Source organism: Eleutherodactylus coqui, chromosome 3 (genome assembly GCF_035609145.1).
Source record: "Eleutherodactylus coqui strain aEleCoq1 chromosome 3, aEleCoq1.hap1, whole genome shotgun sequence".
Classification (NCBI taxonomy): domain Eukaryota; kingdom Metazoa; phylum Chordata; class Amphibia; order Anura; family Eleutherodactylidae; genus Eleutherodactylus; species Eleutherodactylus coqui.
In genome coordinates this window covers 62,334,294-62,350,459 of record NC_089839.1, presented here as the reverse complement: position 1 = coordinate 62,350,459, position 16,166 = coordinate 62,334,294, and the positions used below count along the sequence as shown (strand labels likewise).

The following is a 16,166-nucleotide window of genomic DNA, read 5'->3' as shown; positions in this document are numbered from 1 at the left end:
TGGTAGGTCTTATTATCGGGGAAACTCGGTCGTGTGGCGGTAGTGTGTGTAGGAGTGGTTTTCATTGATTCAAAGAGTTAAGAGGCTACTGAATGATGGGACATTTGGATGGCTATGGGGACCCCCGGGAGACTCCGGCCCCGGGAAGCCATCCAATCCATCTATTTTATGATCCATTACTGGTAATTGGTTCTGAAGTTTCCAGAATTTCAACTTCAAAGAATACAAAATGAAATTGAGGAAAATAAAGCAGACAACTCATACAGATATGAAAAGTCCTTGCAAGTCAAAAAGAGCTGCTGGAAGATTCACTTCCTATGTGGAGAACGTAGGCTTCTTCAGGATCTTGTAGAGCACAAAGGGCATCAGAAACAATAACATGAAGCCGCCCTCACCTGTTGTCCAAAGGGGCAGATCATCCTGGGACAGGTAAAGGGCAGTACATGTATTACCGTACTGTTATAGACAGATACTTACTTTCAGGCACTTCAGTCTTACCAGTGAAATGCCCTTGCTGATTAGCTGGATTTTCCAGCATGTGCCTCAGATGGACTGCCTGTCTAATTGTATGTTAAGTCTAGTTTCGAGTTATGACGACCGGCAAAGACAATTGTATGTCTATACCATTGTATCCTGAGGCCAATGTAACTTGAGGGCTCACTGTATTTCCAAGATTTATTACTGAGTGCCTGTCTGATACATATAGGTGGTTAGGATGGAAACCTTTAGTGGTTGCTGTGGGGCATGGTCGACACTGGCAGCTGGAACAGGTTGTGTTATACAAGATTGATTACAGCTAAGATTCTATTATATTAATCAAATACATTGATTTCTTGTGGAATCTTCTGTTCAGTCAGCGGAAGGAACTAGATTACACTGACAGTACCATTAGTCAGCTGCAGCATTCCATGTCCTTAAACTAGTAAAGGAAAGGAAATAAATTAAATACAGGAAGCATCAGTAACTATGGACAATTTGGAAGGAAATGTCTGAGAACCTCCTAGACATGGCCTGGCTTGGTTAAACTGCACCAAGACTAGACGGACATAATATCCAATGCTTGGAAGGAATTATACTGTACATTCTTGCATTCTTCTAAAACTAGAAATTCACAAGACGTCTTTTCTTATTTCAAAATTGCTTATTGCACTTTTCCCTCTAAGCTGTGCATTCTAGAAATGGTTTGGTTAAAAATCGCAAATTTTGCCTACAAATAGAGCTGTTATTGAGCTCGTGGGGGACCCTAAGGTGCAGGTGGAATAAGAGAAGGAGCGCAGAAGCTAAAAGTCAACAATTCACCTTACTTGGCGGCTTTATCAGTGATACATTTACTTAACGGGATCAGCGGTACATTAACTTGAGCTCGACATATGTCTGTTACACAATGTGGAAGACTCTGGCAACAGTGTTTCATCTTGTTAGCCCTTGCAAGAACAAGTTACGGGCTTTAGCACAAACACGGCCCATTGCAAGTTATGCTCATAATCGCTTAGTTACATTGCTGGTCACTTCCGTAACATACAGTCTCTCAACTTTAGGCAATGCGCTGTAGGCACTCAATATGGCAACTCCGCTTTTTTTCATTCACAGTTCTTATTGTTGAAGACTCAGGAAAATAGGGGGAAATGACTGTAGCAACCTCAGCTTTCACAATCAACTGTCCGGACTCCCCTTCCACATAAGAGGCTAAAGGGACTCCAGGCACAACTCACATGACTCTGCTACTCCCAATCACTTCACATGCAACTCCCGACTTGGCCACGACCAACCTTGTAGCACCTGCTCATGCTTGTTCAATCTTCACCACTATGGCAACACAGCAACCCAAATTGTGTGCCACAGCCTGTCTTTTATACCTCACTCAGCAAAATCCTGAAATAGCAGATACCTAAGGTTGGGTTCATACTAGCTCTTTAGGTTTCCATTGTTTCATCACAGGAGCTCAGCAATGAAAAAAATGGAATATGCAGATCCGGCACATGCTGGACATGAACAGTGCCTCATGGACTCCATTCAGTAAAATGGGGTCCGTTGAGTTTCTGGCAAAATATTGCAGACGTGACCATAACCTAACCGTGACATCCATTACCCTTAGAAAAATATGGGATTAAAGGGGTTTTCCAGGCATTTACTATTGATGATCTATCCTCAAGGTAGGTTATTAGTAGTTGATTGTGGGGGTTTGCCTCTTGGGATCCCTGCCAATCAGCTGATCTTCAGCCTGCTGTCAGTCAGTTAAGCCAGACATCTTTATTGGTGGTCAGAGCCAGAAGTGTAATAGATAGGCTTTGCTCTCATTGAAATCAATGGGAGCAATGTCTTCGATTACGCTTCTGTCTCATCACTGCGGACAGAGCCAGACGTTTAACCCTTTCCAATCCAATTTGTATCCTGGTTTTCCTAGGGGGCTTACTTTTTTTTTGCCGTTATACAATGGCGCTATATGATGGCTAAAGCCAGTACTGCATGAGGTGACACATTGGATAGGCTCCGACAGCAGAGAGGCTGGCAATGTACAGTAAGAGAACCCCGACGGACGTCTTCCAACATCAGAGCTGTACAGCCTTAAATCATAATGTCTTCAGACGTCAGACAGTGGATTGGAAAGGGTTAATAGGAGGCATCGCTCACATTTATTTCAAAGTGAAGACAGCTTTTACACTGCATACATATAATCAGGTTAGATGAAATACCCAATGACTGGTTGAAAGCAGTAATGAGTTTTTCTTTGGTTACAAAAGCAATGTCTAGAATGGGACAGTCCAATAAGATCAACTCCCTATACATGCGATGAGCATAGAAATATTCTAAGACGGAAATAAAAAGGAAATAGAAGGCGGCCATTTTCTGTGTTTTTTTTTATTGTAATCTGTTTTAGATTTTGTAATATAAAAATCGTTACTGAAATGTTTTTGGATTTTATTTTACTCACCTAAACTCTCTTTGTTTACATTGAACAGTTAGAAGATGCGCAAAGCAAAAGACAGGAAAAACTTATAGAGAAACACAAGGAGATTCGACAGCAAATATTGGATGAAAAGCCGAAGGTAAAGTGTTTTGTATCTAAGTTGAAGCTCTTTTTTTTACATGATAAGAAATGACAATTAAGAAAGGTTTTAGTTTTATATCTGAGTCATTTATACATTACACCATCATCGTAAAAGGTGTGCCTTATACAGCTAGAATAGTAGCTGGTATCATGGCTTAGAGCTAGGTCACACTGATCCTTACTGGTAAGGGTATCTAGTAAGGTCACGATGTGATGGAGGCTGTGTGAGACCTCGGACTGGGACTGAAATGCGTTGTCATTTTATTATTATATTCTTTATAAAAAAGTAATACAGCTTTATTTTTAAGCAACTTGTAGATATTATTGAAGCAACCAGGGCCACAAAAAGAATGTTTTTGGATTACTCATAGTGTGATGGAACGAAGGCAACCAAAAACCTTTCCTCATCCCACCACATCATCACCTTACTGGATGTCCTTACTAGTCTCTCTCTAAGTTCTGCTCCATAGTTTCCATATATTGCACCACTTATATTTATCCTGTTATATTTTATTACTTGTCATGCTTATTGTGTTGTTGATTTGCTGTCCGTTGCTTATTTAAAGGAGTTTTTATGCAGTAGTCTTGTACTAGTTGGCTTTTCAGATGCATATGTGCCTGCTGTAATCAGTTCTACTTCAGATATCTCTATGCATGCATCTGTTGGTGTAATAGGTTGTCCTAGTTAACTCTAACCTATTATATAGTAACATAGTATGCTATGCTGAATGAAGACAAAGTCCATGTAGTTCAGCCGGTTTCAACCCCCTTGTTGATCCAGAGGAAGGCAAAAAAAACCAAGAGGCAGAAGCCAATTAGCCCTTTTGGGGAAAAATCCCTTCCCGACTCCATAATGGCAGTCAGAATAATCCCTGGATCAACCTCTGATAGTTCCTACCTGTCTGTAGACCCGGATCAACAACTCGTTGGTAACCTAATGTCTATATTCTGTAATATCATAGCGCTCTAGAAAGACGTCTAGGTCCAAAAGATTAATAAGTCAAATCCCACACAAATTTATTGTACCATATCCTACTATACTATAATAACCCAGTACAAAGGATAGGTTGTCCGTTGGACGCATACTTATGAGTCGGACATATTAATGAGCAGAACACTCCAATGTCATCATCTTCCCTCCTCACTACTAAGTGACTACTGCCTCTATAAAGTGACTACTGTCATTAAACTGTAAGGTAGGTGAGAGAAGGTGGGGAGCGGTATCTGACTTCTGAAGAATTCTTTAGACTCTTACGTATGAGTCCAACATATTTATTGTACAGGGTTATTAGAAAAATGGTGCAATATTTTTTATGCCCTCATTCCTAGTAACGTGTTGGACCTGGATGTACAATATGCCACCATTAACCATTGCAGCGCCTTCTACTTACAGATCTGCTTCAACATTTTTGCCTTTAGCTTTGCATCCGGACCACCCACTGAAACTGCTACACACAGATTTGTTACAGATCCGAAAACACAATAAACATATTAAGACACATTGTCTATTGATGTTACATTTCAATTCTGCAAAAAGTTGTACCTTCTTTTTGGCAGAAAACAATTTAGACAAATTTGCTATTGATTTCCACCAACAAAAAGATGAGATAAAGTAAAACATAACCTTTAATAGGCATGCATTAAAAAGAGCAGCTTCTCATAGACAAAAAATACCTAAATGCCAAAAGTTGAATAAGTCCTATATTAAAAAAATGGAGCAGTTTTGCCATATTCTAGGGTATTATCAATGGTTGTCCACCAGGGTACACATAATCCAAAAGAATGACACAGGATCCAGAACTGACCCTATTATGTCCTAGAGCCAAATACTATCTTGATCCTACAACCTACCACAGGGTAGCCACCCTGACAAGGGCAACCTTGTCAAGAACATTCCCTTTATACAACAAAAGCCCTAAGTTGTTGTAATTTTAGTTCATACATTTGGTAAGCTATAAACATTTCCTTATAGCTTAACTAAATTTTCAGACAGCTTTTCAGAAAACATATTTGTGTGTTTAGGATGAGTAGCACTATCTCTGGCCATTATATAACTTTTTTATGAAGTTTATCAACAAATACTTGCTATAAGCTGCAACCACATCTCTATATATCTCTCTGTACCTGTCTGCCCCTATCAGCTCTTTCCTCTTCCACCTTCTGTCTTCTTCATAGACTTCTATGGATTGCAACTGTAACCTAATCTCTCAGTGTATGGACTTCTGTGTACAGATTTTATTAGTAAATTTAGAGAGAGTAATCAGTGCACTTCAGTGGAAGCTGTGTCTGGAGTAGCATGCCAGCCCACTGCCAAATGTATGGCGCTCAGAGGCGGACCCGTGTCTTTTACGTATTGGTGACTTATTCTAAGGATAGGTCATTAGGCTTTGGGGCTGGACAACCCTTTTAAGTAAGCACAAACTTTGGATACTTGGCCAGTATAGCACTGAGCTGTGTAAAATGCTCATACTAAATGCCTTCATAGTCTATTTTAAAGTAAACCAGAAATATAGTACTACATATAGTAAACCGTACATTGAAAACTTCCTCGCTTGTTGACCTCAAAGACCCCACTTACTTAGTTCAACTTACACCGTCATAACAAAAATTTATGTTAGAGACTAGCTTAAAATAAATGATGGACCTTTTACCTTCCCGTGTTGAACTCTTTATACATTTTAGCACTGGCTGCTGTATTTAAGCCAGCACAGCCTGCTCACTAAATTCATTTAACTCTCCTGATATATAACTTGTAAGTTGCCGACTATATTGTATCTGCTCATCTGATCTATGGTCACAGCTACTCTTGTGTGGTATAAAATAATGAACTCTTCACTGAGCCAAAACTTGGACTCAGAAACTCTGCACTGCGAATCCAATATGAAATGACAGTGAGCAGAAGACAATGAACATTTACTATCCGCACTATATAAATTGCATATTGCCAGGCACCGAAATGCCCATAAAAAATCCCTCTATCTAAAAACTGTACAGCCATGCATCTTAGCTTCTTAGGTCCGAAAAATTCCTATTCCTTTCTGCAGATAGTTAATTTAAAGTTAGTATACAAATATTTTGGCTGCTGTAGGAGAAATGTAGTATTATGTGGCGACCCTTCAGATGAGTCTCTGCGCAAGTAATAGAAGGATTTCTATGGGAGGTGCGAATGCACAGGCGACTGAAAAGAGTCTGCAAGAAAGGGGGACCAGTTGACTATAAAAAGAGGATCCCCATACTCCATGTCACCTAAAGCACTATAAGGGGGGGTTCACATCTGCGGTTCTGCTTTCCTGTTCCGTTCGGGGAGCAAGAAAGGAGAATACCCATGGCCGAATGGCTCCGTCTCTGGATGAAACCAAATGGCACCAGAGGGACCCCATTGACTATAATGGGGTCTGTCCTCTTTTCGCTCAGCTGCACGGCCTTTGGGTGGAAAAATATTGCTGCATTCAGCACTTTCTCTTCCAGTATTTTGAGTCGGATCTGTGATGAAACTTTGAGATTCTGACGCAGATGTGAAACTTTGTTCATGGTGCTTTTAGTTGATGACAGATTCCCTTTATTTTACTATCACAAGTGTGGTACGATGCGAAAGGTATACAACATTTTTGTACGTTGCAGGATATTACAGCTCATTGTTAGAACCTTAATATTAAAGTATTGTGTGATCTTCCTCAACAAGCTTTCTGAAAGTCAGTTAGAGAAGGGTGTTATCATTCTCAGTGAGAGAAACCAAGTAATCTTGTAGATATGATACCTTTTAATGGCTAACAAAAATACATGATGTTACAGCGAGCTTTCGAGGATATCTTGCCCCTTCGTCAGGCTAATGAATGAAACTAGTTGGTTCACTCAGGAGTTTTGACGAGTATAAATCACATTATGCACTTTAGGATGAACTTTTTTATATTTACAACTCTCACACGTTAGAAGAAATTAATTATATATTGGGTCATGGGAAATACTGGACTTGATTAGATTAAGCAAGGTGAGAAATGGAATCGCATGTAAAATTGATAATAAATTAGTAAATTATTAATTTCATGGTTTTAAGAATTAATTCTAAAAGTGATAGCCCTTTTACATGGGCTGACGTAAGGAACGCCGAATGACATACATGTTGATCAGTACACATTTCATTTCATTTCTGATATTTTACAATGCTATTTCACTATGATATGTTCGTCCTCATAGGCCGGCTGCACAGCTCCCTGTTCACATGTGTAGAAGGATGGACGATCAGCAAGCATTTTTATCTTGGCTGAAATTGAATGATCAGAAAATGAACAATCATTTGTTCGTTTGTCAGTTGATTGTTGGTCTCTTTACTTGATTGTCAGGTGAATGAGCGTTTTCATAGAATGGTAGAGTTGAAGGGACCTCCGGGGTCATTGGGTCCAACCCCCTGCTCAGGGCAGGATTCACTAAATCATCCCAGAGATATATTTGTCCAGCCTTTGTTTGAACACTTCCATTGAAGGAGAACTCACCACCTCCCATGGTAACCTGTTCCACTCATTGATCACTCTCACTGTCAAATATCTAATCTGTGTCTCCTCCCTTTCAGTTTCATCCCATTGCTTCTAGCCTTTCCTTGTACAAATGAGAATATGGCTGATCCCTCTGCACTGTGACAGCCCTTCAGATATTTGTACAGTATAGAAGGACCTTAAATGGGAACATGATTTAGGCCGAACAGTAGATAGTGGGTGAAATAGTTTGTTTAACTTCTTATCTGCAGTAGAAGTGAGTAGTACACTTAACATTTCACAGTTTATGATGTGTCACTGGTTGTCTTACACTCCCGAACTCCTGTTCAGGATAGGTTACCGAGCTTCAATCTTATACCCAAAATGCCAGTTGCAAAGGGACAATCAGATTTCTTTCTTGTTTGGTGATATCCAAAGCTTTAAAAGGTATTCTGGGCTTTTATTATTGATGACTTACCCTCAGGATAGTTCTTCAATAGTTGATCCCACTGCTTGGGATCCCTGCTGATCAGCTGATCCTCAGGCCTGCTGGTCACAGCCAGATATGTAATAGAAGACTTCCCTCTCATTGAAGTCAATAAGAACGATGCCTCCTATTACACTTCCGGCTCCTCACTGCGATCAGAGGCATTACTTCCATTGATTTCAAAGAGAGTGAAGGCATCTATTACACTTCTGTCCTTACTGCACTGACAGCGGGCTCGAGGATTAGCTGATCAGCAGGGATTTTGAGCTGCAAATCCCCACCGATTTAACCATCGATGACCTATTCAAAAGATAGGTCATCAATAGTAAAAGATGAGAATACCTCTTTAAATTGTTGCATCCTTGTATGCATTCTTTGAGATGCACATAATCTGGAATGCCCTCTACAACAAAAAAAAGTTATAATTAAACTGTTGTTGCAGGCTAAAAAATGATTTCCTGATGTTTGGATGACTTATTAGTCAACTCTCTTTTCCTAGTGGATAAGAACAATTCATCTTTTCATATGTCTAATTAACTGAAGTCCAGCAGCTTAGATCCTCTACAATTCTCAGTATGAAGGGGCCTTCATACTGCTTTTGGGCTCTACTTAACCCCTTAGTGACCACCCCATAGTGTTTTACGCCCTGCCTAAGTGGGCTTTAATCCCCAGGGACGTAAAAACATGCTTCCTGCTGGGATTAAAAAGTCCTGCAGGCTCTGGACCTGACAGCTTCATGCTGTCGGTTCCTGGAGGTAGCCAACAGCCTGGAGCTGTCATGGGGGTCCGCAGGAAGCCCCCCCCCCCCCCCCCCCGGTCATATGATCAGCACTATCCAATGGATAATGCCGATCGCATAAAATTAAATACAAAGCTAAAAAAGTTAGATTTTCAGCTCTCCTCACGGATTGCATCCATGAGGGGCATTGAAACTATTCACGACTCGATGTCCCGTGTTGATCTGGTCTGGAACGGACACCCCGTCGTCTTCTGTGCATGCGCGTCAAAGGAAAAATGGCAACACATGGACAGAAGACCAGATCGACAAGGGATATTTAAAATCTCCTGTCTTCCGGCTACTGAAGGTAGGCGGTAGGCTGGAAATGTCACCAAAAAAGGCGGTGAGTGGTCCCCGGTCCCGTGATCCCCGTTATCCAATAGAAAAATGGAAAAAAAGTTTTTAAAAAAGTAAATGTTTCAGCTGCCCTCATGGATCGGATCCATGGGGGCAGCTGAAAATACTCGCCCCTGTCCTCCGTGATGTCCCGTGGGCTTCTACGCATGCGCTGATAGAAGAGCCCGGCAAATTTAAAATCCTCTTGCACCCGGTTGTTAGTGATAGCTGTATGCGGTTCCTGGTCACATGATCACCGTTATCCATTGGATAATGGTAATCATGGAAAGTTAAAAAAAAGTAAAAATAAAAAGTTAAAGTTTAATCTCCCCTTACGGATCGTATCCGTGAGGGGAGATGAAATTACATACCTAAGGTCCCTGGATTTGTTCCCCATGCGCCTGTCAGCAAAGTGGCGGACGCATGCACAAAAGTCAAAAGTTGCCCCGGAAATTTTAAATCTTCCTACTCTTGGCTACCGAAGGCTAACCAAGCCTGGAGATGTCACAGGGGGGCTGCGGTATGCGGTTCCTGGTTACGTAATTGCCGTTCTCCAATGGATAATGGCGATCACGTAAAAGTTAAAAAAAAAAAAGTTGAAGTTTCATCTCTCCTAACCGATGCGATCAGTGAGAGGAGCTGAAAGGCCTCCACATTTGAACCCTAATGTGATTCTCCTCCACAGACCCTCCCAGCTTCTGCGCATGCGTCCGGCGGTAGAATGCTGGACACAAGCCCAGAAGCCGGGGAGAGCCCGGGAAATTTAAAATGTCCTTGCTCCCGGCTACCAAGAGCCAAGAGCCTGAAGCAGTGAGCAGTGGCCTCATTGAGCAGTCCCCGTTCACATGATAAAAAGGTAGCGTTCTACCTTAGGCCGATCTTACACGGCCGGATAGAAATTGCGGATTCCGCATGCATTTGATTCACGGTAATACGCAGAACAATCCAAGTGGATTACACAATTCCACTCACAATAAACAGAACGCAGCAGGTTCTATTTTACCGTCGATATCTGCGACATAGAGCCCATTGTGCTCTATGGTCGTGGATATACCTGCAGCCCATACGCAACTACATTGTGTAAGGGCTGCGGGTACCCATGTTATCGCTAAGCTAAGATTTTTATCTAAGATTTAGGCCTCATGTCCACGGGGAAAATCAGATCCGCTGCAGATTCTCCATGGAGAATCTGCAGCGGGTCCCTCCTGCCCCGCGGACAAGAGGGCTGAAAATAGGAATAAATAAGAATAAACTCACCTCCCATCCGCTCCGTTTCTTCTCTTCGCGCGGCGTCATCTTCTCTGCGTCGCGGCCGGATCTTCTTTCTTCGGCTCGGCGGATGCGCATGATGACGTCAGTGACGTGCCCCGCGCATGCGCCGTCCCGAAGAAAAAAGATCCGGCCGCGGCGGAGAGAAGATGGCGCCGCGCGAAGAGAAGAAACGGAGCGTGTGAGTAAATCCCGATTTTTGTCTCCCGCGGATCCGGACGGCTTCCATAGGCTTCAATAGAAGCCCGCGGGAGCCGTCCCCGCGGGAGACCCGCATGAAAATGGAGCATGGTCCAGATTTTTTCATGCTCCATTTTTTTTAAAATCCTTTTTATTGACCATACGCGGGTATTTATCTACCCCGCGGGTGGTCAATGCATCCCTATGGGGTGCGGATCCGCGGGCAGGAGAAGAGTTAAAATCCGCTGCGGATTTTAATTCTTATTTTGCCCGTGGACATGAACCCTTAGGGAATGCCAAAAAGAGGGATTATTTTTAGGTTGTTAATTTTTTTCTCCACAAGTGAGCAATGGGGCTTGAAATTTATTCAGTTGTGCCTTAAATCCAATAGATGTTCCCTCCATTACAGCCCTAGCCATGTGTCCTGTTAAGTAGATTGGAGCCACAATAGGTATGTTTCTGAACACAGAACAAATGGGGGTATCCCTTTTGGGGCGCAAGTCTTCATTTAAAAAGACACAATTGCCAAAAAAATGAAAATCGTACTTTTTTGCTTCTGCTTTGCTTAGATTAATTCAAAAACTGTAGGTTCAAAATACACTATATACCCCTAGATGAATTCGTTAAGGGGTCTAGTTTTTAGAATGTGGTCATTTGTGGGGGTTCTCTATAGTTTTGGCCGCTTAAGGGCTCTAACAGTGTGCAATGGGGCCTGAAACGCCTTCAAGCAAAATTTTTGTTCTGAAGGCCACCGGCTGCTCCTTTCATTTGACACCTATGAGCCTTTTCAATCTTGGCTTGGTGTAGGAAAACAAAATGTTCCTCAAAATGTTAATAACTAATGTTAAAGTTATACGTCTCCTAAATGGTTAAAAAATAACCTACAGTTTTTTCAATGTGCGCCCAAAATAAAGTAAACAGATGGCAATATATATCTTATCAAAAATGTGTACAGTATGTTTGCACATATTTGGGATATTGCAATTGAAAATGTGAAAAAATTCAATTTAAAATTTTTTTCCCAATTTTGGCGCTTTTAATAAATATACAAACATTCTATCGGTCTATTTTTACCACCTAAATGAAGTATAATACGTGGTGAAAAAACAATGTCAGAATCACTTGAATATGCAAAACCTTTACAGAGTTATTCTATATTAGGGCTCAGTCAGACGGGCGTTTTTTCGCGCGATTTGCGCATGCGTCCGGTGATTTTATAAAACCATTGCTTTGCAATGGTATCGGACACATGAGCGCTTTTTATGCGCTCGTCCGATAAATTATAGAACAGAAATCACAGATCGCAGATAGGTGCGATCTGCGATTTCTCTTCTCTTCTCTATATGCGCTCAATGGGGCCGGCGGCAGCAGCACCGACCCCATTGAGAACATATAGTAGACAAATCATTCTCCTCTGCCACAGCTGTAACAGCTGTGGCAGAGAAGAATGATGATTGTCCATTGAATTCAATGGAGTCGGCAATACAGCCGGCTCCATTGAAAGCAATGGGCTGCCGGCGATCGCACAATGAATTTTCAGGAAGGGCTTAAGAATATAAGCCCTTCCCGGAAATTTATCCAGAAATGTGTAAAAAATATATATATATTTATATACTCACCTGGTCCTGGCAGACGGATTTCAGCCGCGGCCGGCCGGCAGTTCTCCTGAACTGTTCTGAGTAGTATTCAGCAGCTGGGGATTTAAAATCCCCACCTGCTGAATGAGCTGCCTCTGATTGGTCACAGCCTCACCAATCAGAGGCAGCTCTGATTGGCCGGCCGGCCGCGCTGAACTCCGTCTGCCGGGACAAGGTGAGTATTTTGTTTTTACACATTTCTGGATGAATTTCCGGGAAGGGCTTATATTTTTAAGCCCTTCCCGAAAATTCATTGTGAGATCGCCCGCAGTCCATTGCTTTCAATGGAGCCAGCTGTATTGCCGGCTCCATTGAATTTAATGCACTGGACAGCTCCGGCCCGTTTCTATTGAAACGCGGCTAGGAGCAGTTTTTTCGGGCGATTTTTCGGCCCCGGTCACGCGATTTGTGGATGCGCATCCGTCATGCGATTCGCAAATCGCGCGAAAAAACGCCCGTGTGACTAAGGCCTTAAAGTGACACATTTCCAAAACTTGGCTTGGTGATTAAGGCACAAACAGGCTTGGTCACTAAGAGGTTAATACATCCGCTAGTGAAGGGAATTAACTTTATGGTCATCCACAGATGTTATCTTCCGAAATCGCTGTATTACATAATAGGTTTAGCTGAATTTCCCCTTTAAACGTATTATAATATTTTGTAGTATGATGATATACAAATATTGGATTACATAGAGAAAGGCCCAAATCTTATGTCTGCCATAGATAAAACCCGGCTTACACAAATTATTTTAATATTCTACAACTATTTAAAGGTATGTATTACTGTTATACTTAATAGATGTTTTCTATGCACCGAAATGCTATATTACCGCCAGACTTTACTTCCTATCTGAGAGCCCTCACTAGCTAATTTCCTACTTTATAGCCCTTAATCAAATTGAGTATTTATAATGTCATTAGGTTATAGATTCTCTTCAGGAAACCTAGCAGGACATAACCTGCGGCTTTGGCATTGGACCATCTTCAACGACTGAACAACTCATCCTGGAAGGAAATTGCAGAATGAAAAGGAGAGTCTGATTAGAGTCAATGTATATTAATGTACCTTACAGATTGTATGATGTAAGGTTGATTCAAGTCGTCTTTCAGCTTCTCCATGATTGCATGGTCCGTGCATGTCAGTCCTATGCTAACTATACTGACAGGGAGGTGCCGACAGTGTTGGGGTAAAAAGGGAAAGGGGAAAGGGAAGCAGGATTCTCGGCTTCAGATATTAAATGTATATCAGTGCTAAGGCATGTGTTTCTGTTACTGTCTTTGTTGCAGCCATGGTTTACATGCAGCTTCTTAGAGGTTAGACTTGTTGCATGTGCATCTGTGTAGGAGTCATTGCTTGCATTTCTATTGTGCACTCCATTCACCGATCTGTCCAAGGTGCCTCAATGAGAGTATATTTAGATATCCTGTTTTCCCTCAGTTCATTTTGAGGCCTCTGGCCAAAGGAAAGATGGCTTTTGTGTTAACTTAGGAACTCATCCAATAAGGATAACCTGGACGTGGTGGATGGGCCCACATATTTTGATCAAAATGCGTGCTATGAACCTTGCATTTTTATGTAGTTAGTATAAGCAACAGTTGTGCAATTTTATTCAAACTTTAAATGTGTATGAATGCTGAATCCTGAGTTTCTATTACTGTATTTGTCGCAGTCATGGCTTATGTGCACCTTCACATTTAATTTATTTGTTGGAAGGGCTGACTGCAAGTCTTAGGCCTCATGTCCATGGGCTCAAAATCCGCAGCGTTTCTCCCACACGCGGATCCGCGCCCCATAGGGATGCATTGGACACCCGCAGGTAGTTAAATACCTGCGGATGTCATTTTTCCCGTCAGGCGTGGATCCGCGTGCGGGACAAAAATGGACATGTTCCATTTTAGTGCGGGTCTCCCACGGGGACAGCTCCGGCAGGCTTCTATTGGAGCCTATGGCAGCCGTCCGGATCCGCGGGAGACCCGTACCAGAATTAAACTCACCTGCTCCGGACGATGCGGTTCTTCCCTTCTTCGCAGCTGGATCTTCTTTCTTCGGCACGAAGGATGTGCCCGGCACATGCGCGCGGCACACTGCCGGCGTGCCGAGCACATCCGACGGGCCGAAGAAAGAAGATCCGGCCGCGAAGGAAGGAAGATCTGCATCGCCTGGAGCAGGTGCGTTATTCTGATTTTTAGGCCTCATGTCCGCGAGACAGGAGGGACCCGCTACGGATTCAAATATGAAGAATCCACGGCGGGCCTGATTTTTCCCCATGGACATGAGGTCTTAGGGCTCCCACACACTTGCGTTTGCATTTTTTGTTAACGCAATTGCCAATGGGACTTTCTAATGTTAAAAATGCAACGCAATACAACTTGCGTTTTTTGTGCATTGCATTGCGTTTTTAACATTAGAAAGTCCCATTGACAATCGCGCTAACATAAAACGCAAACGCAAGTGTGTGGGAGCCCTTAGGGTGGTTTCACAAGGGCAATAAAATTGCTCGATTTTTGAGCGCTGTGAGAGTGAGGAAAAAAGCTGATTTATTAAACCAATGGTTTTCAATCGTTTCCTTCCCATTAGCGATTTTTTTTCACTGATGCAATGTTGTGAGAACAAAATATTGCAGCATGCTCTATCTTTCAGTGATGTGTGAATTTTTTAATCTCCCATGTTCCCCTATGGAGCCTCCTTTTTATCGTAACGCACAAACTTTCATTGGAATGCGATTTTAACCTTAGAAAATCCTACTGATGCGATGCAAGAATATTATGGAAAAAACTTCACAAGATCCCCTCCTGTACTCATTCCTATGGTGCTCCCGTCATTCCCTACTTACTGCTTGATACAATGATGATGTCATGACAGTGGGACATGTGAGTGGTGCAGCTAATCACTGGCTGAAGCGATCCAATAATTGGCTACAGAATTCGCATGTCCCTGTGTCATCACTACAGTAGGAAGTAGAGAGCAGCATGGCACCTGACACCATTGGAATGAGAGCAGTAGGGGATCAGGTGAGTTGAGTATGTCTACAAACAACCCCTTTAAGTGCACAAACTCTGACACAGATGACATTCCTCCAGACTTCGTCTCTACCTGAAGATTTTTGTCATCCACAACCCTCTCATAAAGTAAAGCTCCACCATTGAAGGCAATGTAAGCTACGCCTATACTCTCATAACAATAGTAATCATGTGGCCACAAGGCCAAAGAAATATAATTAATAGGGTTTAACAGCAAACTTAGGAAAATACTTCTCACCTGGGTGCAGGGCTAGTTTAATAGCCAAGCAGGCCCAGTACATGCCCCCCCATACACACATCACCTTGTCCCCCTTTTTTCCCAAACCTTTTGCTGGGAAAATATAACAAACATTAATACTCGCCTAATCCAAGAAGTTGCACTCCTCATTATGCTCACTTCCTGGACCCACGGTCACGTACCACCAGTCCAAGGCCATGATCACTGCGGCCAATCACTGGCCTCAGTGAGTACTGAGATCAGTTATTGGCTGCAGTGGTCACATGATGAGACAGACACATGGACCTAGAAGTGTGCAAAGACTTTTGGGACCGGTAAAGAGGGGAAACACAAGAGGTGAGAATAACTTATTTTGCAATTTTTTATGTCCCTCAATACTTTTTAACTGTATTTCTGTCCCAAGAATGCAAATACAGTTGAAAGTGGTGCTCCTGCTAACAGAGGAGGGGCCCGATGCAGATGCACCCATGTTTGATCTATGATTAAGGCGACCCTGCCTGGGTGACAAACTGTAGTAATGCAAAAAGCAGTAAGGAAAGCATTGTAGAATAATATATCAGATCTTTCATACAAAGGAAAAGCTACATAGTGCAGTTAGTATCATTTTTCCACAGTCTTCCTGCACCGTCTATGGCTGTATTTACTGGACACCCATGTATGTAACAGTAGCTGAGTACCAAAACTGATATAACATTTGAAA

The 16,166-nt window shown here is 42.3% G+C and overlaps 1 protein-coding gene across 1 annotated transcript in view; it reads left to right on the top strand.

Annotated features, from left to right (window-relative positions):
* The window catches only part of PLCB1 (phospholipase C beta 1), a 630,414-nt gene that overhangs the window by 570,812 nt on the left and 43,436 nt on the right, over positions 1 to 16,166 (top strand). The window contains exon 31 of the mRNA XM_066595662.1: positions 2,961 to 3,047. Within this exon, the coding sequence (XP_066451759.1) occupies positions 2,961 to 3,047 (87 nt within the window). The remainder of the gene's footprint in view (positions 1 to 2,960; positions 3,048 to 16,166) is intronic.